The following is a 26,269-nucleotide window of genomic DNA, read 5'->3' on the forward strand; positions in this document are numbered from 1 at the left end:
TTCTCATGCTGTTTTCCCTGGGCCTCTGCCTCTTCATCCAAGCTCCCCCTTCCTGTTAGTTATCACCAGCTTAGGGCCCACCCCGATGATCACATTTGACATGGTTGTCACTATAAAGACCTTATCTCCAAATCTGGTCACATTCTGACATACAAGGGGTTAGGACATGGGCTTACAAATTTGGGGAAGCAATGGACCCTCATGGAGCCTGGGTTCAACTTCATTTTCACAGCTGCAACCTTAGAGGTCACTCCTGGGGGAATCTGTCCCTTCTCTTCACACATGTCCAGCCTCATGTAGATGCTTGTAGCTGTCTCCAAGGAAAGGGGAGAGGGAAATGGAGTGAAGGCAAGTGGCCCTTTGGCACACAGCAGCACCCCATCCCACCCCACCCCACCCTCAGCCCCAAACACAGGTACCCATCTTTCACCCATTCAGTATGACCACTGTCTACATTTTGCTTTGACAGAAAAGTTCCATAATTACAAAAAGTAAATACACATATTATAGATAGATAGATAGATAGATAGATAGATAGATAGATAGATAGATAGATAGATAGATAGATAATGATCTTTCCATGCATATAAAATCATTCAACGTACAGTATTCTCTTGCTGTCCACTGGGAATGAGTTCACAGATATCCTAAGGACACTAAAGTCTATGAATGTTCCAGCCCCTCTGTAAGACATGGTATTTACCTGTAATTCACACACATCTCTGTGCACATTTACCACTTCTAGATATTACACTTTGCAGCGTTATTGTTGTGATAAAAAACACAACCAAAAAGCAACTTGGGGAGGAAATTATTTCATTTTACAGCTTGCAATCCATTATGGAAGGCAGCTAAAGAAGGAGCTCAAATACCTGAAGGCAGAAACTGAAGCAGAGACCATGGCAAAATGCTGCGTGCTCCATGTGGCTTGCTTAGTCTACTTTCTTATAGAACCCAGGACAACCTGCCCAGGGGTGGCACCACCCCCAACTATCTGGGCACTAGCCCAGTTAAAGCCCCTCTGAGGCTCACTCACTGAATTGCTCCTTTGATTGTCATCAAGACAGAACATTATTATCCCATGAAAGAACTTCTGGACTCCCATGAGAGGTGTCTGTAATTCTGAGCCTGCTCCCAGCTCTGATGAGTGTGAAGACTGAGGGGTGATATTCTGTGTCTGGCTTGCTCAGCACACCTAAGGCCCCAAGCCTGGGCACTCCAAGGCCTCGGGTTGCATGTCAGTGGTGTACCCAAGCAGCCAACTGCTGGCAGTCACTCTAAATAGAGTCTTGGGGGACAGCATGTACTTTCTGAGGCATGGAGCCAACAGGTCAAAGTCTACAGTTTCCTCAGCACTCAGCTCCTTCTTCCAGTGAGAAGTCTGTGATCACCCAACCTTAGCAGGGGCTCTGGGCTGCCCTGCCTCTGTCAGCTCTGGAGAGGCCGTCATAAGTATACTGGCACCCTTGGAGGATTTTCAGTTCAGTTGCATTACTTTTCACTTCTCCCTCCAGTAAAGTAGAAACTTCTAGTTCTTTAGTTGTGTCAAATGATGTTTTGCTGGGGCACACAACTGAAAGGATGTCTTACTAAAGCAGACACATGAAAGACTGTTTTCCTGAAGCAGACACGGGTGAAAGGATGTTTGGATGTAGCAAACACATGGAAGGACACTTGATGAAGGAGTATAAAAATAGGACCCCACAGATAGTGGGGGACCAGCACTGAGCATTGGTTTGGTTTGGTCTGCCTAATTATTCTTCACTAATGACACGCATGTATTGGTTCACCTTACATAGCGTTGTTGAACTCAACTTGTGGTAACACCACCATTGAGAGAAACTCACAGATGAACTGTGAGGCCCCTGTGGCAGCTTGCCACTTCAGTAGCCTTGCCTCAGGCCAGTTGGCAAATCTGGCGGTTTCTTCAGGATTGAACTACAGGTGGCAAGTGTCTGTTTGCTGAAAGGACTGGACTGGAGCTGCCAGTTCATGCCTGGTGTCTGCCTGCCTGGACGACTGGTCTGCAGCTGCTGAATCGTATTTGGTGTTTGCTACAGGACTGAATTGCTGCCCAAGAAGATCGAACTCGCCCCCAAAGAACTACTGCTAAGCAGCTCAACTTCTTCCATATCCTAGTAACTTTTCACTTCCACTACCTCTGCTGGGTGGTGGCCTAGAGGAGAGGTGGAACCCTTATCAAAAGTAGGTTGAAAAAATGTATGCCTTCACCCCAGTCCAGGGGTGTCCCCTTCATTAAAAGTGCATTGAACGTTAATTCATGGAAATATGAGAGCTCTGTTTCTACTGATCTCTCTGTAAAGTCACTGGAAATATACTGATCTTTCTCTCTGTAAAGTCACTGCCATCTTCCTTCCAACTCCTGTTCCTTATAGACCACTCTATTTATCAACTTCTTTGGTATTCAGTTCATTTCTTACCAGTGGGTATTTCTAAGTACACCACCCTAACCTGCCTTGGGCTCTTCTCTGATGTGTTCTTCTGGCAGACCCCCAGCAGGGAGGCTTCCTTTGAAGTACACTGTAGTTCTCAGTGTATGCTTGTTGGGAAATGAATGCAGTCTGAGCCTTGTCCCAAACTGTCTCACCCACTCCATGAGACTGCAAAGTTATTGCCGATAGACGGTGAGCAATGATGCGAGTTACACTTTGAGTCAGAAATGCTTCTAATTTTAGATCTCCTGTAAGTTTGGAACAGTCGCATTTAGGATAATATATCTAAGGGATGGGACCCTGATGGTTCAAATAAGAATGGCCACCATCGGTTTGTGTTTTTGACTGCTTGGTCCCCAGTTGGCAGGATTTCTTGGGAAGGATTAGGAGGTGTGGCTTTGTTGGAGGAGGTGTGTCACTGGGGAATGGTTTTGAGACTTCAAAAGCCCATGCCATTTCCAGTTAGTTCTCTCTGCCTCATGCTTGTCGATCAAAACATAAGTTTAGCTACTGCTCCAGTGTCATGCCTGCTTGCCTGCTGCCTCGCCTTCTTCCATGATGGTCATGGAGGCTCTGTAAGCACATGATAAACTCTTCTATAAGTTGCCTTGTTTGTATACATTCCTCTTTCTTTCTTCTTTCTTTCCTCCTTCCTTCCTCTCTTTTTTCCCCCACACTGCCTAATATTTTTAATGTACTTGTATTTTGATGGTAGTCTATCATATGAGGTCAGACATGGAGTTTTCTGCCTGTGGAGTCATGTTAACATGCAAAACATTTCCAATGTGTTTATCTTATGGATTTGGGACTTTTAGATTAAATGCTCAACTTATAGCTGTAACCAAACCCCAGGACTATGAACAAGCCGTCCAGGATTACTATGTATCTAAGAGGTAGAGAATTTTGCCATTATGTGTAAGGCCCTATATTCCAAAACCAGTACCACAAGATAGATAATAGATGGATAGATAGATGAATGATAAGCAGATATATGATTGATTGATGGATGATATGTAAGCAAGTAGATGATAAATAGATATGGATGGTAGTTGATAGATATGATAGATTATAGATAGATATAGGCAGATGATAGATATATGATAGATTAGATAGATTGGATGGATAGATAGATAGATAGATAGATAGATAGATAGATAGATGATAGATAGATAGATAGATAGATAGATAGATAGATAACCTTCCATAAACATTCACTTGCTTGACAAACATACACAAAATAATTTTTCCTTTGTTTTTGATCTAGTCCACACAACTGCCAAGTTGACTTTCATTCCATACAACACAGACCTTGGTTTTAGGCTATGTTGAAAAACCATTGTTGTGAAAGTTGTGGCAATGGCACTGGTGTGGCATTCCATACAGGCATTTGTGTGGGGCAAGGATGAACTACATAGGGTGTTTGTACATCACACCACGTCTTCTTACCCAAAATAGCAAAGCTTCCTGGTACCTTTCCAGAGTCCCCACAGGGAAGTCCACACAGAACTGAAACCTGAAACCAAGGAGACACCTGTTCTCTCAAACTGAGTCCAGTCTGCCCAGTGGCTCTCCCACACCAGCATCTCTTGGAGCTGCCATGAACTTTTTATAGCTCCCTTTGAAAATTAAGTCAGAAGTGTTATGGCAGGACACAGGCACCTACTTCCAGGGATAGCAAACCCCACTGTCAGAAGTGTTATGGCAGGACACAGGCACCTACTTCCAGGGATAGCAAACCCCACTGTCAGAAGTGTTATGGCAGGACACAGGCACCTACTTCCAGGGATAGCAAACCCCACTGGCTTGCTAGGCAGCGCCTTAGCATTCTTCAGGCCTCTTGTCCATCATTGCGATTCCTGCCTCCCTTGTCCATCATTGCAATTCCTGCCTCCCTGCCAAGGTTGTTGCAGGCACAGCCCACTCTTCTCTCATTGGATTTTATGATCCATATGGTGACAGCAAGCTACAGAAAAAGATGTCTTCTCTATCAAAGAATTTTGGAAGGGTCTCCTCTTTAAGTACATTGATTTTAATAGAGAGGCCAATTTTAAATTATTTTTATAAAAGTGAGGGGGGCACAAGACACCCACACATGCACACATGCACACATGCACACAAACACCTGAACTGCAGTGATGGCCAGTTTCTGAAGTGTGACTACTCCACTAGTGAGTAGGTCATTTTAAACTACTGACATAATGTCCCTGATTGATGTGTATAATTGCCACCACTCTTGAGATTTTACAGTGAGCTAAAGACCTTTTATAGACTCACTGAATCCTTACACATGGCTGTGATAAAAATGGGGATAATATAAACAGCCGCCTCATGGAGTCTGTGATGTAATACACATGGTCCACAGCCGTGACTGCTACTCAGTAAACACAGCCATAATTCTCATTGCCTCTGGCCTGTGATGCAGATATCAGGTGACAGGAGCCTTGCCCTGGTGGGCGTGTGTGGGTGGAGCCAAGATCCTCCAGCTGCTCCACTGAGGAAGGCAAGCACCAACAACCCCTGAAGACATTCCACAGGCCAAGAGGCTTGCTCTCAGTGCAGGTCCTGCAGACACTTGGGAGCTGTGATTGACACTTGAACACTCCCAGGGAGGATGCTGAGGTGGCACTGGGATGAAGGCAGGTGACTTTCTTCTCCTCTGAACAGGGCTCATAGCTCATTCACCCAAATGGAAGAGCTCCCAGACTCACAGCCACCTTTCCTTGAGTGTCAGCATGGTCTCTAAAAACAGGAGGCAAGGGTCCAGGATCTGTGCATTGCCACTGGTTGTTTGGAGCTGACTGGGTACATCTTGGACAAGAAACAAAGTTTAAGCACCTGTAGTGCCTGTGGTATCAGAATTCAAACACAGAGATGTTTGGAGGAGGGGAACAGGCATCCAATACATGACCCAAATGATTCCCAGGTAAGGGTCCCTGAGAGTCAGGCTCTCTTGTAGTTGCTTCTCCAAGAAGCCAAGTTTTACTTCCCGGACCTCTCAAAGCAGCTCAGAAGGCCCTGGTCAGAGACACACAATGGGAGCCTGTTTCCATGGACACTTCAAGATTCTATAAGAAAGAAGCAGAGAAGGACAAGTGTGTAAAGATCTGCTTTTGTTTCCTACACTCACCCACTCCAAACATTAACCTCATACCAACCTCCCACTGCACACAGGGCCACAGGAAGCCTGGACAATGCAGAAGAGCTAAAGGAAGTGGATAGGCTCTAGCTTGGGCCACAGGGTGGCCCCACAGCCTATCCAGTGTACCCTGAGCAGCCAATCACCAAGAAAATGAAGGTGAGCGTTCTTTCTTCTGATTTGCATTTTCTTCCTTTCTTCTTCCTTCCTTCCTATTTTAAAGATAGTATTTTGAAACTACTATCTAAGCTGGAAAGCTCAAATTCTGGCGCTTCCTATCATACCTACAGGAGGCAACCACTTTGCCATTTCAGCAGTTCAGCACAAGCAGCCATGTGGCCTGGGACAACTGAGGTCTGGTAAGAAGATTGTTACTTTCTGTGTTTCTTTTCTCCTCAGTGTAACAAATTACCCAACAGAAGCAATTAGAGAGGAAAGCTTTATTCAGGTGCACAGCTCCAATAGATAGGGTCCCTGTTGACAAGGAAAGCCTAGTGGCTGGCATGACTTTGGCCACCGTGGTGGGGGCTTACAGCCATGATTTGTTCCCATTTTGTCAGGCAGATCAGGGATCAGAATCAGAAGTAGATATCACCTTCAAGCCAAGGTCAAAATGACAATTATGTTAATGAGCAAAACAATAAGGGGTGGATAAAAATGAAAAACAAAAGGGCCAGGCAACACATTTGCTTAGTATACACAGGTGCCATGGACAAGGCTCAGTCAGCCCCCCTCAATCTGTGGGAAATCTTCTGCCGAGGGCCAGCCCCAGTCCGCCTCCCTCAATCTGCGGAAGAAATTTCAGGGTTCCCGTTACAGGTGGGCAAGGAGTTGGCGAGAAGGGGGTAACAAACAGACACAACACAAGGGAGTGCTGTATCTGGATGTAATTTTGTCAAAATTAGCATCAGTTTTATATAATACAGAAAACAAAGGAGTAGGGTGTCACAACAGGCAAGGTACCTTGAAGTATCTGACACAAAACAGAGGAATGCCTTCAAAGGACTGGCAGGAACCAGGCAATGTTTATAGTAAAGATAAAACAGCCCTGTGTAGAGTCAGCTAATGACAGGTAAGGATTTCACACCCTAGTCACAATTTATGCTACTTCTTTGAGCCTTGTGAAAGCTAGCATCAGGGGCATTCTGCTCGAGCAGACCTTATCCTGAATGATGCAATACCACAACCCCCTTTTTTCTAGGCCTTGGTAAATTTTGCATATGAGTGTAACTTGGCTGTTCTTAAGTATCTGTAGGGAATCTCCATTTGTCAGAAGAATTCACCAACTGTCTTCTAATATGCGATGTAGTCTGCTATACCTGACTGTAATGAAGATTCTAAGTATACTTTGCTAAGCTTGCCCTGAGATTTCTAACTCTTATCCAGTAAAATACTGTAAGAAAGTATGTAAGACCCTCCACAATATCGCAGGGACAAATCTGGGGCATTCTAGCTATGGGAATGCCAAGGTGCCAGGAGGCTAAGTTTCCGTGAAACTCTTTGCCTAGTGACTGCTTCCAGGCCTTTAGGCCTGCCAAGCGAGTCACTACTGGAGTGGATGTAGCACACAGGGTCCTTCTGCTGCACAAGAGGCCAGGCAGGCTCTAGGGCACTCTATAGCACTGTTCATGATGGCTAGGGAACTGATATTCAAATATCATCAAGAGGACTAATAGTTAAACACAAACACCATTATACCCTTAACAGACATTTGGAAGAATAAGATGACTTTCCACAAGCAACAAGTTCTGAGATTTCAGAGAGTTTGGAAAAGCAAGAGCAGGACCCTGTATTATAGAATATGTTAGTATGTGGATGGGTGAGGGTCATGTGTGTGTTCATCGGTCTACACTTTACTAAGCAACCACTGTGTGGCAGGCACTGTTCCACACAGTACGGACACAACAGTGAACAAAATAGACAAACGCTCTGCTCTGGTAAAGCTTCATTCAGTGAAGGAGAACAACGGTCAACAGAAGGTGGAATCTATGCTGTGCTGTACGGTACAGAAGTATGTGGGGGGGGGGGTAATGGAGTAAGAAGGTAAGCACCTTAGAAGAGACACTCAGGAAATAGCAGCACACATGGGTGGAGACATAGAGAGTAGGCAAGAGAACCAGGCAGCTGGAGAGAGAGATTCCAGTGAGGAGGAGGGCAGGTAGGGAAGCATGAGGAGGGAGCTTGTTGGTGTGGGTGAGGCTCAGTAAGGTCATGGGGGCTCAGGCAGAGCTACTGGAAGGGAGCTGAGAGAGGTACAAGAGAGGTGGAGAGGCCAGCTGGTTGTTGGTTGGTCTTTCACTTCAAAGGACGTGTGAAGTGATCTTAAAGTTCTGCAAATAGACTAAGAGCACATCCCAAAATATGTACACCAACCCATTAATGACAGTAGGTTTTAGGAAGCTGAATATGGCTCAGGGGAGGCAGGTTGGGGATTCTGTATTCTATTTACTAGTCTCGTGTGCGTGCGTGTGTGTGTGTGTGTGTGTGTGTGTGTGTGTGTGTGTGTGTGTGTTCACATGGGTGCATCTGCACCCATGTGTCAGTGTCTATAGAGGCCAGAGGCAGGCATCTCCCATATTCTTGAGATTCAAATTCTTTGAATTTTTCATACTTTTCTATTTTGATCACGTCTGTCTAGCATAACCTCTCCCTCCAACACCCACTAGTATCCCCGACCCCATCCTCCTTTCAACTACATCCCTTATTTTTTGTTACCAATAATCAATATACACAATGATGTGGAGCCATCCAATGGGAAAGGGGCTATCTAAAACTCTACTTTGGTTTTTGTGACCTCTCTCATTGGACCTGGAGCCCATCCCTAGGCTAGGCTGGCTAGCCAATGAGCTCGGAAGATCCACCTGTCCTTGTATCCACACCCTAACCAGCCGGAGGTTTCACACGCATGTCCCCGGAGACCGGTGCTTGCATCCAGGCATTTTGCTGACTGAGCCATCGCCCAACCTGCTTCTTTGTTTCAGCAAGCATATTCACTTGTTGCTCAAGTCAGTTCCTCAAATGAGCAGATGGTACCTCACCTGTCTTCCCTCTCCACTGCAGAACAAATTACTGAGGTTGAGGGACTTGAGACACTGTTTCTTTTCCTTCTTTGTTTTGTGTTTGTTTGGTTTTTCAAGACAGGGTTTCTCCGTGTAGTCCTGGCTGTCCTGGAACTCACTCTGTAGACCAGGTTGATTTGACAGAAATCTGCCTGACTCTGCCTCCCATGTGCTGTGATGATAAGCATGCACCAGCATGGACCAGCTAAACACTCTGTTTCCAATGGTAGCAACTTCTCTGAGTGGTTCTGTAATGGACTGAAGCTGGAATGTGCCCAAAGGCTCCCATGGTGAAGGCTGGGTCCCTCTGTCCCAAGTGCTGCAGAGACCATGAGGGCACTCAATAAGTGAAGATATTGATGAGTTCCCAGTTGACTGGCCTGGTTGAAAGGAGTAAGTCATTGCTCTGTGCCTGGGAAGACTGTCCCTCTCCCCTCTCCCCTCTCCCCTCTCCCCTCTCCCCTCCCCTCTTTCTGACTCTTGGCCACCACAAGGTAACTAATGAGCTCCCTCAGACTCAGAGAAGCAAGGAAAACAGCCCTCCGTGTACTGAGACCTCTGAAACCATGGGCATTCTCCTCTAAGCTTGTAAAGCTATTTTGTCACCGCTACAAAATAGTGGCCAACACACTGAGCTAAGAGAACCTCCTAGTTGCAGAGTTGTTAGCTAGGGTTGCTGTCGGAAGCCACCATGTGACTGCTGGAAATCTACCCTGCATTCTCAAAGAGCATCCGATGCTATTAACTGCTGAGTCATCTCTCCAGCCCCACAGTGCTGTTCTTCTAAGTGTAATGTCTCCATTGGGCACACGCACCAGACAGAATCTTTCTTACCCTTCCACACCAAGGGAAAAAGTGTCTCCTTTCAGAGGTTCCGGCATAGCTGCAGATGTGGCGATTATACAACTCATCACCTACTTCATGTCACTGTAAATGTGTATGCTTATTGAAACAATTTTCAGCTCATGACCAAAAAGCCTTAATTTAGTTCAGTCCAATTCAGAACTCTGATACGAAACAGTGATATGTGAAATAGATACGTCTCAACTAGAGCCCTGCCTCAGGAGCCCCACAAGCAGGGAGACACCCACACCCACACCCACATGGGCCTGCAGCCCAAATCTGCCGGTTCACTATGCTTCAAGTTGCATGGAGCATCCCCGCAGCTGCCAACACTGATATCTGCAAGTTCTGCTTCTAATCAGGTCAGAATTCCATGGCTGCTTGCTGGGCACATGTCCTGGGTGGTGGTTGCACCATGCCCTCTTCAGAGGGGCTGTGATATGCCAACTTGAGGAGGATCCAGAGTGAGGATTTTGGAACTGGGAAGATCATGGCACCCATGTGGTGAGATCATGTGTCTAACTGAGAAAGGCTGAGGTCTAGCAGGATGGTGTCTTTTCTTTACTTGTGGGAGTTGTAGCATGTTTCAGTAGGTCTCTGAATCTCAGAGCAGGTTTCCCTCAGTAGCTGTCCTTCAGTACTGGCAACAAGTAAGAAAGTTATACACATTGTGTATCCTTCCATATAAACAGAGTCCTCCATATCTATAGATACTGTGTCCAGAGTCAACAAACTTGATAGACAATATTTTTAAAGAACGTTTTAAAAAGTATTGAACACACAGAGCTTTTTATTGTCATTATTCATCAACCACATAGAAGAATAACATTTACATAATCTTCACTTTGTCATATTTATAATCTAGACATGATATAAAGTAGATAGAGGACCAGGTTAGAGTCCTTTGCTCTGCTCAGCTGATATGAAGCCTTGGCCGTTCTGTTATGCTAGATAGGGCAAGGCAGGCAATAGGGAGTACCCTGCTGAATGTTGTCATTGTCTTTTCCGGGCCACAGAACTAGACACAACAGAAGAATAAAGCGACAGTGTTACCAGTGCCATTGTGTCTGTGATGGAGAGAATCAGGAAGCTATTGGTATGAGAAAGTGGGCTGCATGAGGCTTCATCTCTAGGATTAATAAAGGCACTGCGGAGTACTGTACTGATCCATGTTCAAAGTGGAGCTGGCCTTCAGCACAGAACAGAAATCAAGCTTAGGTTGTGGGCCCCTGAAAGTCACCCTGCCTAGCAGCAACTAGCATTCTGCTGCCCTTCTCCCTAAGCCTTCAAGGTTTGGCTTTTATGCCCTACACAGCGCTATGCTTTGGGAGTCTGCAAGAGCCCCAATGGCTATGTCAAAGTAAAGGAAGATAATTCTTTTTCTGGGATGATACTGGTGACCAGGTTGACAAGTGGCCATCGAGACAATTTTGTGGACTATGCAAGCATCCCTCAGAGTTTTTCAGGAAAGGCTTGGGAACTTCCCACTGTCCTTGGGATGAGACTTCTACTCCTGATAACTGCATATGAAAAGAACATGCCCTCCGAAAGTTTGCAGAGGTCAGAATCCGTATTCACAGATCGTAAGAAAACCAGCTACTTACAAGCAGCATCATTTTATTTTGCAATCAATCAATCAATCAATCAATCAATCACACACACACACCAATGGAGATCAAAAGGTAATGAAAAAACAGAAAAGGGAAGGAAGGGAAGCAGGAAGTAGATAAGGAGGAAGGGAAAGAAGAAAGAAAAGAGAGGAAGGGACAGAGGAAAAGGAAAGAACCATGACAATAAAGAGTAATATCAAGATTAAAATGCACCCCATGCCCTCACTACAGAGATCTGGGAAAGTAAGCAGGCTGCGGGGAGGAGACATGAAGGCCAGAACTGGCACTTCTACATGAGAGAGCTAGGGAAATGGAGGTTGGAATCTGAAGGCTGCTGGAGGCTGGGGTCTGGCACCTGCCCAGGTCTGGCATGAACGCTCAAGAGTCCTCAAGGTCTCCTTTGTCAATGTCTAGCCCAGTTGTCCAGGACAGACCACCAGGCAAACGCTTGGCACTTCTTCTGTGTTGTCACTAGGACCAGAAAGGGAGATGCTGTCACCAAAAGCCAGCCTGAACTAGGGATCAGCTCCATGGTGCTATAGAAACAAACACGGAAACCGGGGCTGAATATAAACTGAAGGCAGCTCTGCAAAGTTTTAAAAACTCACCCAGCCACGAAAATTCAATTTGGCCACAGCTTCAACATGACCTCACTCTCTTTTATGAGCAGCTGTCCTGAGACTAATCCTGCCTCCTCCCATCATCCCCTCTGCATGAGGAAGGGAGGTCATGAGCCCTCGGCAAATCCACTCTTACAGTGCCTCCTGCTTCTGCAAAGCACTCCTTATGCTGCCCGGACTGTATGCGTGTCCAGTGTCTCTACCACAAAAATAGAATCGCATGTCTGCCATGTCCACCCAAGGCCCTGGCACGCTGCCTGGCACAAGCAAGCACTTGGTGTGCACTTGCAGGATGCCTGTCAGCATGCTGCATTAGGGCTGTGAAATTATGTCCCTTCTGATAAAGGCTAGAGAAAGAAAAATAAGCTTGGAACCTCCTCACGCAGGCTTGAAAGGCTTTTTAAAGGGACAGACTAACCATGTGTTTTATGTATGACTTTGTGTCTCATGCTCCTTCTGTTTTGCCAGTACCCTAAAAGAAAAAGGGCATAAAAGGTGTCCATTATTCTTATTTAGATAATAGAATTAAGACTAGGAGTAGAGTTTACGGCAAGGCAGCCTATTCCCACCTACAAAAAAAAAAAAATGTGTGTTTACTAACCTCTTGTCACTGAAGTAGTCTCTTCTTGGTACTTTCTGTTTTGAGTCTTAGAGCTTGCTCTTAAAAACTCCTTACTCAATATTTGAGCACCAATTCTGGCCCAGTACACATACCACACTCCAGGGAACACAGGAGAATGTGGCCAGACTTGTCTAATCCCTACAGGGCAACAGGCACAGAGCAAGCTGACCACATGAACAAGAGTCTCAGGGAAAGCTGCTTAACAATATACCCTGGGCTCAGCAATTGCAGACCAAACTCAGCAGAACTATCACCGATACAAATTTGAGGTGATCTGAGAGCAGGCAAAGTATTGAGTTCAAAAGTGACCCCTACACTCGCTGCTGAACTACTTGAGGACCAACCAAGGCTCTCTTTACTTCCACTATCACCCACTTACCAAAGTAAGCTCGTCCCAGGATTCTGAACAGTAAAGTGGATACGCACAGGTTCCAGTGTGCAAAAGTGTAAATAGAGTCAGCCACACTCAGACCAACTTCCCTCCAGCTGCTGCTGGCTCTCAAACTGACTGATCTCTACAAAAAATATCTGCCGACTTGGCCCATGTGCAGAAACAGTGCCAGGAGTCAAGTTCCCAACTTGTCTGAAATCCTGCAACATCTCAGGTCCCTCTCTCTACTGAAAAGAATGGGTCGGGCCGCTCTGGGTCGCTGAAAGGTTGAATGGAGACAGGAAGCGAATGAGTCAGTAAAAGAACCACCTAGAAATGCCAGAGGTGGGGAGGGAATGTTCACTACCTCTGGAATATAATGTCAAGGTCACGCCACCTACACTCAGTTTGTGCACCCACAAGGAGGCTCTACATGGAAAAGTCAGCCATGCTTAGGGTGAGGTACAGAGTGTGGGGTGGCATAGAATACGGAGTGATGAAATTCCAAGTGTAGTCTGTAACCTTTCCGGGAAGCAACATAATTTCATAGTTAATTTGTCTCTTGTTCCGTGTTTGCAGTACGCGGCCAAGCATCCTACAGTGTGTGCCAAGTGTCAGGGCCCTGTACGGACACAATACAGGTGTTCTATATTGCCTCCTGGCTCTCCCCAAGAACCCAACCATGCCCCCCTAGGGATCTAGTAATGTCACCCTGTGATTGCCAAGTAGTTGGCTAAGGCCCTGGGTCCCAGATAAAAGAGATATGAGCCAGAGAGGGGTAAGAAGTAGGAAGAGGTGTTTCATCAAACAGAAAGTCAGCTTTGAGTTTCCATCAAATCTGTCTCCTTCCCCCTCCCCCACAGCCCTTCCGTGGCTTTCTCAGTCTGTGCTCTATCTGCCACAGATAACTTGAAAGCTCTTAAAAAAAAAAAAAAAAAGTGTCCTTTTTGGTCTGTACAAACAAACGGAGATTCCTTAAAAGAGTCTAGGGGTGGGGACTAACTTAAAGCCAGAACCAAGTGGTGCAGAAGGCCCTGTTGGCTTGGACAAAGCTTAGAGAACACTTTGTAATCTTTTTGCTACAGTTGCTCACTCACACAGAGAGCAGCTGGAGGACTAGAGCATTTAAGCCTTGTTCTTTATCTCCACAGATGCGTGGTCAGTAACTGAAGGAGATTCCAGTGCAGGGGGCAGGTTTCTTCCCTATGCTGGCTCCTCTATTTCCCACGTTTGCTTAGCTATCTTGAAGGAGCCCTGACAAGACCCAGAACTCCTCTGGCTCAGGAGCTCACTGTGTTCTGCATATCCTAAAGGAGGAAGCTGTATAACTGTGTGACATTAACCCTCCTGCATAAGGATCCTGGACCGCAAAATCAAAAAGGCACACTGGGCATGCTCCGTCTACCTCACTTCGGCATGGCTCACAAAGTATCTACTCTATCCGCTCAGGTCCCATCTCAAAGTATCTACTCTATCCGCTCAGGTCCCATCTCTATCTCTCGTTCCAGTTAGAGAGAGCTCAGGCAACCCCCAAATGTATACACCTCTACCAGAACCTCTGTTCTGGGAGTTTCCCTGCAGATTCTGGCAGCCTCTTCTCATTGGGGCAGGCCTAATCTCCATTAAGATGTCCCCCCAGGCCACAGCTAAGGATACTCCAGAAGGCAGGACTGCTTGATGTCCAAAGCAAATCCGATCAGCAGCTTGTGGAGGTTAAAGGTCAACTGTCTGCCCCCCCACCCCCCGCCTTGGAATTTGCAAATGGTAACTATCATATTGTGCACGGGAAGCCAAGGAATCTGTATGAAATCTGAATGAAATGTGTCAGAATGTGGCCTTAGTTGCCAGCAACACAGATAGGCTAAAAAAGTGTGCGTTCTGATTCTTACACGGACTACAAAAGCAGCAAGAGCCACTGCAGCGACTCTGCTAAGCAAAACACAGCACACAGGGAGGAGATAAATAAGAGGTGGCTATAGACTGTGAGACATCAAAGAAAGCCAGTTCCTTCTTCAAGATTGCCATTAACTGTGCTCAGAGTAACCTGAGATACTCCAGGCCTCCCTGGTTTGAACAAGCAGATGAGGTTACGTGGAAATAATCCACATTCCACTTCATGCATGCCCTGACTGCTCCAGATAGTTGTCAGGGTCCTGGAAAGGCTCCATGCTTATTTCTGGAAACATCAGTGATAAACAAAGTTAGTCCCAACAAGTATGCTCCTGGCTTTCCTAGACCTTGAGATTTCAGGGCTACACCTAGGGTAATGGGACCTGTGTGCTAGTAGGCTGTGAAGTCAAAGGCATCTCCTCCTCTTTGTCTTGGTACTCCAGGACCTCCAGGACTTTAGTCACAGCACCCTTTGGAGAGATGGACCCATTGGTCCATGTCCTCATAACCCTTGGGAAAGTCTGAACCAGTTGACACATCAAAGCATTGCACACTGTAAGTCACTGAGGCTAAGGATCTTCTTGCAACCAATAACCAACAAATTTCTTACATGCCCAGCTAGTCCTGCCCAGGGACAATTCTTCTTGGAGATATAGCAAGAGATGCCCAAGCCCCTAAATGGCCAGACCCCAGTATCCCAACCTAGACTTCCAAAGAGAAACGTGGTCAGGCCTATCACAGCAATACCCCACTCCAGGGACCAAACCCTCTCTCCGTTAGGGTTTTACTGCGGTGGACAGACACCATGATCAAGGCAATTCTTATAAGGACAAATTTTAATTGGGGTTGGCTTACGAATTCAGAGGTTCAGTCCATTATCATTATGGCAGGAGGAATGGCAGCATCCAGGCAGGCATAGCACTGGAGGAGTTGAGAGTTCTATCTCTCGTACTGAAGGCAGCTAGGAAAAGACCAACTTCCAGAAAGTTAGAAGGAAGGTCTCAGAGCCCACCTCAACAGTGACACACTTCAACAAGACCACACCTACTCCACAAGGCCATACATCCTACTTAATAGTGCCACTCTCTGGGCCAAGCACATTCAAACCATCACAACCGCCAAGGGGTTTGGGGGGAAGCTCTCCAATGCCAGATTCAGGTGCCACAAGGAGCATCACACCGGTGGTTACTGAGCTAATTTTCTGTTGGCTTCAAAAGATCATCCTCTCCTCTGTGCTACATATGCCTGGGAGATGCTAGGGTTGGAAATCAGCCAGCCACATCTCTTCTTATGCCCCTGAAACCCTGTCCACAGAGGACACACTAGCAAGAGTCTGCATGGTTAGAGGGGTTGAAGAAACTCTAGCTGCATCCTGTTGGTTTCTGCTGACTCCATTCTGCCTCTGTCAGCTTCCCTCAGATCCCTTTCTGTCAGCCAGCCAGGGGCAATGCCTTCCAGGACCATTTGAATGCCTTCCAGTTTTTGAGTTTCTAACACTCAACTGAACCAGCCTCAGTGGTGCCAGGTGAACAGAGACCCCTTCTCAGAGGGGAGGATGTGTTCCCTCAGGGGCTCTTCTCAGCACTGCATCGGCAGCAGTACAAGCTGAGCATACCCAGTCCCCACCTCAGGAAGTCTGAGCTTCATCCTATATCTCCCTTCTGCAAACATCTAACACTCAATACATCCAGGAACAGAACTGGTTTCACACAGGGGCTACCCTCTGTTGGTAACTGGTTTCTTTTACCTTTCTGCCCTCTTAAGTTGCCTGGTTAAAGAGCTTACTAAATTATGACTGCTAAAGTCACTGCTGTGGTTTCTGTCTGCTGTCTGGATGTGGATAAACATGCCTACAGTTAGACCCTCAGAATCTATAGCTGTCCCACTTCAACAGACTCTAGTGTTGGGGTTGTCTATCCAAATACTCCCCCAGCCCACTTTCTGATAAGGTCTCTGACTGACAACGTCTGTATAAACAAGAACAACATCAAGTTTCCAGGACATGATGTAATTTGTAGCAAATGGAGAGTAACTGTTGTCATTCTCAGGCGATGGCTACAGGGCTCTTTGCTAAACTTTGGTATGCGTCTCCTTGCTGGCCTGTAGTAAGCCAAATGGAAGTTTGCTCATCACAGGCCTCTTGGAGAAAATGATCTTGTTGTAGTTTGCTGTGGGCCCCTCTCTGGCATCCATTTGGAGTTGTGCAGGTTCTGGGACAAATGTTGGACTCACATACGTGGTGGAGCATTCCCACACAGGTAGCATGGTCTCTGACAGGGTCTCTTTCAGCACGAGTTCTGAGGGCTTGGACAGCTTCTTCCTCTTCAGCAGCATGGCACTAGGTTTGCTAGGCCTTATTGGCTTGCCATTTTTCTCAGCAGCATAAATGTACTCCAGATCCCTGGCCCAGCCTTTTTCGGTGATTCGGGTTACTGCTGGGGAGATGTAAGTGACATAGGCTGGCCAAGGGTTGTGTTTTTCAAGCAGTATCAGAGGGAGTCCAATGTTTTCCGTGAGTCTTGCTAGAAGAGAAACACAGGGGTTTAGAAGCGTTCGAATGCTCAGTAATCCACAGAACACCAGGGGGCTAGGACCATAGTTTGAGATCTCCGCCGCCCCTCCCCCCCTTATCTAGTGGGAGTAAAATCCAATCCCAAACAGAATAATATTCTACAGACTATATTGACTAAAGAGCAGCAGAATGCTGTGTGTGTGTGTGTGTGTGAGAGAGAGAGAGAGAGAGAGAGAGAGAAGACTTGGAATTGTGCGGGCTCACTTTCAAGTGGCTTAAGGCCCAAACTCTATGGTCCTCAGTGAACTGCTTAGAAGTTGCTGAAGGCCTGTAACATGGTGGTCCTTGAGTAGTTACAGGGGTTCACTCCAGGGGCTTCTACCTACAGTCACCAAACTCTATGCATGCGTAAGCTCTTTATTGAAAGGTATGGTGGGCATGGAGGCTTGTACCTGTAATATATAATAACTCAGGAGGCTGAGGCAGGTGGATTACAAGTTTGGGGGCAGCCTGAGCTACATAGGCTGTTTCTAAAAAAAAAAAATTTTTAAGTGGGAAAACCAAGTTGTAGCGTTTCTATAGAAACTAAGTATATCCTCCCTTGTGCTTCAAAATTACCTCTACATAACAAAAATATAACACAACCAAAGCTGTATGACTGGTTATTATACTGCACTATGTAAAAGACAGTGGCAGGTTTTTAAGTGTTTTGGATGGACCATTGATTGTGTTCAAGGATTTGTAACTACCTGCATACGTACTGTCAATGATATATTACAGCTTGAAAGACTATAGCTTAGAGGACCAGAGTTCACTGGTGTAATGCTCATCCGGCATGGATGAGGCCCATGCTTGAGACCCAGCACTGCTAAAAAGAGAAGTGTCAGCTGGGTGTGGCGGCTTAAACGGATAACTTAGTCAAGACAGGAAAATCAGAAGTCAGAGTCTGTCCTGAGAGATATGAGACACTGCCAAAACAAAACAAAACAAGATAAGCTAGAACAAAACAAAAACAACCAAATCAGAAACATTAGTAAAGTAGGTTGAAGACTTAGAGCATCCGTCTACTATACCCAAAAGAGGATGAACCTTGAACAAGTGTCTCGCCCTTTCTGAACTCCAGTTGCCTCGTTAGAGGCATTGTCTTGTTAGAATGAGTCTATGTTCTGAAAGCTTCCTTGAATATTAGCAATATACTTGTTCCAAAACCTTAGCAGTCTGTGACAGGCAGTAATTGTTAAAGGACAGCTATTACTTTCCAGCTATTTCTCTAGATGTGTACCTTGTCTCAAGTCTTTATTGCATCTTATGATGCAGACATTCTCTCTCTTCGACAGACAGAATTGCAGCTGGTAAGCTTGTACAGCATTCTAACGGTGGGCCTGAACTGAACACGTTCCTTCCTGTGGCTGCTGCTCCAAAGTTCTGACATCTGAGACTGCAGTGGGGAGTTTGGTGAGAAGTCTACCTGCCCGTTTGCTTGGCCCTTTGCAGTCACTCTGTGTTCCAGAAAAGCCAAGCACCTCCTCTACGTCTGGCACTGTCCCCATTTTCTCTGGTAGTGAATCCTTTCCCTGGTTTTATAGCCTTAGGTCATTTCAGTGGGAGTTTATGAGGCAGAAGAATTCAACAAATTCATCTTGCCATCTCTAACCTGAGTTCAAACAAACATGGTAACTGGTGGTCAAGAGAGGTAGCTCCTAAACCCTTGTGTTACTTTCCACGATTCCAGTTACCTGAAAAGATAAAGGAGAACGTTCCAGAAATAACTAACTAACTAATGCTTTTATCATCTCATACTATATTATTAATTTCGGCAAGCTTAACTTTAAATCAAACCTCACCATGGATACTCATACATAGGAGGAAACATGGGAGATAGAAAGTTTAATGCTATCCACTGTTTCAGGCCTTCATGGGTGTCTTGGGAAAAATCCCCTGGGGAATAGGAACTATTGTAGACAGCTGTGTTGCCTTGGGGACATTGAGAAGCTGGAGTTTGTCTGGGGACAGATCTGTCAATAAAGAATGTGCTGAAGAAGGGATCCAAACCCCTGCAAAGGTCATGTATTCCACTGCCTGAAGAAGACACGTGACATCACCTCTCATTAAGAAAGACTCATGGGTGTTCCAAGTACAGACTTGGATGTCACCTCTCCATGTCCCCTCATTGTATCCTCAAGGCAAGTGCCAAGATCTTGCCGGGTAGACGTTTATGTGACCATGGCTGAAGCACAGCAAGCAGTAGCCATGGAGTCTGCTAAACATGTTGTGTTCTCTGTCAGCTCAAGAACAGGCCCCTCTTCCCATCCCCCAACTCCTCCTGTATTCTTCTGCTCCAGTTCTCTCTCAATCACAGATACAAATGGCTTTGGGAAAACTGGAAAGCCAGGGCCTCCTCACGCTGATCTGACAAGTGATCAGTAGCCACCCTGGGGATCCTAAGTCCTGTGATCTGTCCCTCACAGGAGAACTGGGTGAGTCCTGATGCCTTCTGTGTGGCCTTGCTCCAGCTCCTTAGGTTGCCATGAGTGGTTCTTCAGGGTCCTGCTTTCAGATCCCCTGGCTTTACAGTCTGAGTCCTGGGCAGACCCTGAAGGCTCCAAAGCTCAGCCTGCAGCTGGGGACATGTGGCAGAGATGGCCAGACAACTGCCAGGATTTACCTAGAGTGGCCCCAAGGACAGGCTGAAGACAGGCTGAAACCAGAAAGTCAAATTGTTCCATGTGCTCATGAGTGTGGATGATTTGGGGGGTAACCACAGTCAATGGTTCGCAACCTCATAGGCCTATCTAGCTGGAGAGCTTGTCCAAGCAAGCAGATGCCAGAGATAAAATTTAAGTTCTTACACTTGCATAACAACAAGTGTACAGGCTGAGCCATCACTCCTCCCTGTATTATTTATTACTGTTTTTCCATCTCTATGGCCTCTAAGTATTTAAAAGAGTAAGAGTCGTGGAATATTTCAGCTCTTACCTGCCAAAGCCCCATGAAAGCATGCTGAAGATGATTTTCAGTAAGTCCCCAGGAGATGTTAGTGCCACTGGGAACCACACTCAGAACTCTTGGTGTAGGGTCAGTGCTTCCCAACTTTAATAGCCCTAGAATCACCTGCAGAGACTAGCTGTGCCTGAATCTCAGATGCTCCAACTCAGTAGATCTGTTTGGAGAATCTGTGAACTTGCTTCTACAAATAAACCCAAAGGATGATGATGCTCTTGATACATGGACCACACTGAGTACCACAGCATCCTCAGCATAAGTAGCGGTGCCAAGTCTATCAGCTGCGACAGAAGTGAGCCGTGGTTTGCTGACTTGTGTGGACCATCCACCTCTAACATAGGTACCACATTTGCATACCTTTTGTTCTCCCAATCAAGGAACTGTCATGGAATTACAGAAACTTTAAAATCTGAAACTCCTACAAATGATAGCACCCTGGAGATATGTTCATATTAGAAAGAAAAAGACTGTGGTAGTTTGGATGAAGATGGACCCATAGGCTCATACAGACTGGCACTACTGATAGGTGTGGCCTTGTTGGAGGAATTGCATCACTGGGGAGGGCGGAGCTTTGAGGTCTCAGAAACTCAAGCAAGGCCTAGTGCCTCATTCTCTTTCTGCTGCCTGCAGATCCAGATGTAGGCTTCTTGGCTACCTCTCCAGCACTATGTCTGCCTGCATGCCACCAAGTTATCCTGCCCTAATGACAATGGACTAAACCTCTGAACAGTAAGCCAGCCATAATCAAATGGTTCCCTTTATAAGAGTTGTCATGGTAGTGATGTCTCTCCACAGCAATAGAAACCCTAAGACACAATCAAAATCCAATTTTTGTCAAACCTTTGTGATCCAGGTCTTACAGGATTTTCCACTGAGTTTCAATGGCAATACTCCACAACAAGGCATTTTAAAATACAATATCAATATAGTTCTTCGAGGCTACAAAACACATCATGCTAAAATGGTCCTCTAACCTAGAAAGAGATACATAGGCTTATTTTAAAGTAAAATGTAAGGCTTTCTATTTTTTTTTCTTCTAAGACCAGTCATAGGTTCTGAAATTTTAAGGTCATCCATTCTAAGTGCCCTCAAACAGAGGGCATCCAAGTGGTCACCCAGATCTTGCCTGTCTACCTTCAGTGAAAGAGTACTCAACTTACCATGCATGTTTATAGAGCTGTTGGAATTTGTGCCCCCACATAGTGCCAGACACTGGAAACACACACACACACACACGCACACTCGCACATACGCACACACACACACACTCGCATACGCACGCACATGCACACACACACGCACACACACGCGCGCACACACGCACACCTGCACACACGCACACACACACTTGGAGTTGATATTTAGGGGATTGAGAATCCCCTTTCCTTGCTTCTAAATTCTTGGTTAACCAATCCGGAGTGTCTGGGGAGCTTGGTTCATAGTGTACCCTGTTCAAAATGGTTAAGAGAGTCTCAAAACGCACCAGGAGGACTTGTCTGTTGAAAACAACAAGCGATAAAGAGTTGACATAAGTCAGAAGACAAGCTGTGGCCTTTCATAATTTTCCTCAAATCTAGCACATGGGTTCTTTTTTTGTCTTCCCGTAAATAAAATGCAAAGCCGTACACAGTCTCCAGACAGAAACAGCATCAATGGGGGTGGGGGGGCCACACTGAAGCAGCTTTCCTGTTTCTCCCACAGACACCAAGGTCCATGTTCAGTTCTCCCCAGTCTCCACTCAGTTCCCCATTTTTAGAATCTAGTCTGAGAGGCTGAGCTCAGATGCAAAGGAGTGACACTGACCTGGAGCGTGGCATGACTGTGGTGGCGGGGACTGTGATCCTTAAATTAAGGTCTCAATTGCTACTTAGGAAATGAAGACAGCAGAGAAGTGAGCCCAGCTTTTCTTAGAAAGTGTCTTAGGCTTTCTATTGCCTGGAAGGAGAGGCAGAGCAGGCTTTGGAATTAAAGCTTCCCAGAAGGGTGAAGGCCTTGAGGAAGGTAGGTAAAGGGGGGTGGATTTTATCAGTGCTCTCTTGTGTATTTGTATTGAAGTATCCTCATTGAATCCCATTACTATACACAAATAGCATAGTGCATGCATTACATACTAGCTGAAACGTCTTGAGAATTGTAAACTTGACACAGCCTAGACTCATCTGAGAGGAAAACCTCAACTGAGGAATTACCTGGATCCAACTGGCCTGGGAAGAGTGTGGGGGTGGGTGTTGTCTTAACCAGTATAGTGTCATCACTGGGAAGGTGGTCCTGGGCTGTGTAAGGAAGCATGGTTCCTGCTTCCCCCACCCCACCCCACCCCATGATGGACAGTGACCTGGACATGTGAGCCAAATAAATACTTTTGCTTTAGTATTTTCATCACAGCAATAGTGAGGAGATGAACACCGGGTGATTCCAACATGCGGTACAGGTTGTGACTGGGTGCCTGTGAGTCTACCCACCCAATCCCTGAGGATTTATAAGGTGATACAAACTACTCAAGAGACAGGAAAACAGGACCAGGAGGTTGTCTGAGACACCAGCTTCCTTTTAGTATTTGCTGGTTATGTGCTGTTTCTCAGTGCCCTTCCAGACACTAATGGGGTCATGGGGCCTTTCCAGAACCATGTGACAATAGTGGGTGGACTTAGATCAAAGGCAGAAGCCAGCCAGTGGCTTAGAGTGCTGTGGTGAGGGGGCAGGCAGTGCGGATGGATGGGATTCTCCTAAACTGATTACCTCACTCTGTCTGCCACAGGCTGGCCACTGTCTGCCCTTATCTCAGGAAGCCATCTTACAAAAGGATTTTGTGGTTCCAGGCAGGATTAATGGATTAGTACATTGGTACAAGTCAACTCTGCTCGGGCTTTTGGCCTGATACTGTAAGATAGGGTATGCTCATGAGTGAGGTACTAGCTTCATCTGATGTTGCCTAAATTGTCTCCCATAGGATACAAGAATCTCTCAAGATGCTAATGGACACTGTTTAAAAAGAAAGGGGATCAGTGCACTGATCAAATAAGTTACTTAGCCCGAGAGTCGCCATTTATAGGATCTATTTTAGACATGATAGCAGGCATATGAATACTGCCCACCCAGTTTGCTTAGACATCTCAGTAAACACCTCCCCAGCAGTGTTTTTCGGGGCTTCTTCTAGGTTGACTTGCTTTGTAGCCTTTCAAGAAATAGAAGGAACATGTAGAATAATCGATCTCCTTTGGCATATGGGTCATTCATTCATTAGACTGGGAATCTCATGCAACTAGAAATCAATGAAACATGCATGCAGAATTTTAAAGGTCCTTCCCCAGCCTTTGGGACTGCATGCCTCAGAGAATGCTACACCAGAAGAGCACAGAAGGGTAGAGATGCTCAAAGCATAGCCGGCTCTGTCATTACTGGCCCTTTCTGAAATCATCCTCAGAAGCTCACAGAGCTATGCAAATGTACAAGAGCAAGCTGACACAATGGCCACATTCCTCTCTTCTGCCTTCCTCTCCTCTCCTCTCTCCTTTCTTTCTCTCTCTGTCTCTGTCTCCCCTCTCCCTCTCCCCTCTCCCTTCTCCCCTCTCCCCTCTCCCCTCTCCCCTCTCCCCTCTCCCCTCTCTCCCTCACTCCCTCACTCCCTCACTCCCTCACTCCCTCACTCCCTCACTCCCTCACTCCCTCCCTGTTGTCTGCACACTTGTCTGGCTGGGATTACTTTCAACCTCTGCATTTTATCTTCCTGTCCATCTCCTTCCCTGCCCTGGATCCTTTTCCACTGTCTAGCCACTCCCCAATTTACTTTTGGCAGAGGAGGAATCTGCCATTAAGAGCAGAAGTGACTTGGAAAAGCTGATCTCTGAAGCACCAGAGTGGGAATCAACCCCGTGTAGTGCATGCATTCCAGGGCTGATCTTCAGGCAGAGTGACCTTCCGGGAGCCCGTCATTATCCCCTTGAACAGGGCCTTCACAGAGTCCCTGCAGTTCACACCTGGAGGAAATACTGAGTGCACACCACACCAACCTCTGCCTCCTCTCCACTCTCTCTGCTTTTCCGCCTGCCCCTGTCTCATGAACACCTCCTATCAACCCCAATGGACTCTGGAGAGTCACTAGATATCCTGAGGAGCACTGGCTACCCTGGAACTGTGAAGACAGAATGGGGAGGGACAAGTTGATCTTTCAGGAAAGAAGAGCACCATCTGTTCCTCTCCCTGCATGACAGTGCACGAGCCACGTTCTCTTCCTCACCACTGCCTCTCAAGAAGAGATGCGAGTCCTTTACTGCGCTCTCTTATGAAGCAACTTCCAAATGGTGGGCCACTTTAATCACGGTAAGTTCTGACACAGAACAGGCCTCTTTGGGGGATGCCAATAATCACTACTCCAAGTGGGGTGTTACCCCTCAGAATCTAATCAGAGCTTCCCATTTTCTAACACCAGCCTGCCACATCTGGATTCCACCTATTGTGCGTGGGAGAGGCCATGCTTCCAGCTAACATGGCTACATGGTACATGTGTTCTCTAACTAATCATGTCATAACTTTCAGGTGCTTTGCTCTCCAAGCATGGAAACAGTCTTTATTTGTAAACATACAGCATGATTTCATCACTGAGTTTACAGTGCATTTCAAAGACTACACTTCTAGACAGTGCCCTACATTGGCTCAGAGCCCAGTGCATTTACATTTACCTCTTGCTCTGATGTCTGCCCTTCTCAGTGTACAGGATCTGCACAGTAGGTCTCCCATACTTATAAAAGATCAAACAAGACTAATATATGCCTTTCAAATCATCAGAAAGAAAAGCCAAGAAAGCCATGTACATAAAAGTCTAAATAAATCCCAGTATCCCAGTCTGCACCAGATACTGAGCAGGTGAAGACCACCTTGGTGCAAGCTGCTTATAGTCCTGCAAGGAAGCACACCACCTTGGATGGGGAAGATGGAACAGAATCAAGAATCAGGAAGGAAAACTGATTCTGCTGAATCTGAATGGACAGGGACAGATGGACAGCTCTGGGTCTAAATGACAGCCCTGATGTTCCCCACTTCTCTGCTCAGGACATACTGCTCCCTTAGGCAGACCATCACTGCCTCCAAATGGCTGCTTTTACACACAAATTATTATGCTGAACTGGCCAAAGCAACACTTCACGAATTCCCTACCAGAAAAAGTTCTGAGCATTGCACAGCTCTCGGGAACAATCATTGAACACAAATATTATATTTACTCAAGAAATACTCCAGCTAACATAATGTTTCCTTTGATGAGGTAATATGAAAGACCTATTAGACATAAAGCACACATGGGCTGTATTATCGATAAATCAAACTCCAACTTAAAAATTAAATTTCCAGAACAAACCAAGCAGGTACAAAGGAGCCTTTCTACCTTTTTCTGCATGGGCATTTTGGGTAGACTCGTACACTAATAACTAGTCAAGTAGGAAAGCTATAGAAGAACAACCCTAACAGCCCATACCCAGAAAACAAACATGAAAAGATTTAGGCAATCTGTGCCCAGAGACCCCCTTACCACCCCCTTACTGCCTGACAGCTGGCTCCTAAGGCGTGAAATGGCCACACAATAACTAATCAATCAGAAAGAGGAAGTCCTGTTCCCGCTGGAACAATGCGGGTATTGTGAACCCAGAGAACACATGGGGGAAGCAGCCAGCATTTCCCAGGGCTGATCTCAATCAGAGGAGGTCCAGGCAACCTCCTCTCAAATGCTCAGAACTCCTGAATGGAGGATAGGAACCCAGACTTTAGAGAGAGTGAGTGACTGACCCTTCAGACCCTTCTAGAAGCAAAGAATTAAAGTAACCACTCACTCCGATTAGATTCCACTATTCTGTCGTTATTGACAGCTGGGTCCCAGTTGATGCCAGAATGTGACAAAGCTCTGTATCACTAAACACACTCAACTCTCAGGTCACAGGCGACTCCAAATTATGATTGAACCAAGTTCCCAGTTGTCTGGGGTGAATGGTCTACAGATGAGCCACAATCCAAACTGTCATTTTAAAAATTGAAAGGTTTTCACATTGTCACAAAGGCCCTTCATACCCAGCAGTAACTGTCACTCTAACACAACTTGAGGGATAAAAATTAAACCGAAAGACACAGCGGCACTTGGCAGGGAAGGCAGGTTCTGAGCAGG

General features: G+C 46.1%; 1 protein-coding gene and 1 long non-coding RNA gene across 2 annotated transcripts in view; one reads left to right on the forward strand and one right to left on the reverse strand.

The window, feature by feature from the left end:
• Positions 1 to 5,556: 5,556 nt before the first annotated feature.
• LOC110305738 (uncharacterized) lies at positions 5,557 to 18,761 on the forward strand. Its single transcript, XR_002379186.1, has 3 exons — positions 5,557 to 5,748; positions 5,880 to 5,948; positions 18,453 to 18,761. It is a non-coding gene; the product is annotated as an uncharacterized LOC110305738 (long non-coding RNA).
• Cdrt4 (CMT1A duplicated region transcript 4) overlaps positions 16,602 to 26,269 on the reverse strand; it is a 34,351-nt gene continuing 24,683 nt past the window's right edge. Inside the window, exon 2 of the mRNA XM_021177816.2 lies at positions 16,602 to 17,125. Coding sequence (XP_021033475.1) covers positions 16,674 to 17,125 — 452 coding nt within the window. The 3' untranslated portion in view covers positions 16,602 to 16,673. The remainder of the gene's footprint in view (positions 17,126 to 26,269) is intronic.

Source organism: Mus caroli, unplaced genomic scaffold (assembly GCF_978045245.1).
Source record: "Mus caroli unplaced genomic scaffold, Mus_caroli_1 scaffold_13, whole genome shotgun sequence".
In the NCBI taxonomy this organism is placed as follows: domain Eukaryota; kingdom Metazoa; phylum Chordata; class Mammalia; order Rodentia; family Muridae; genus Mus; species Mus caroli.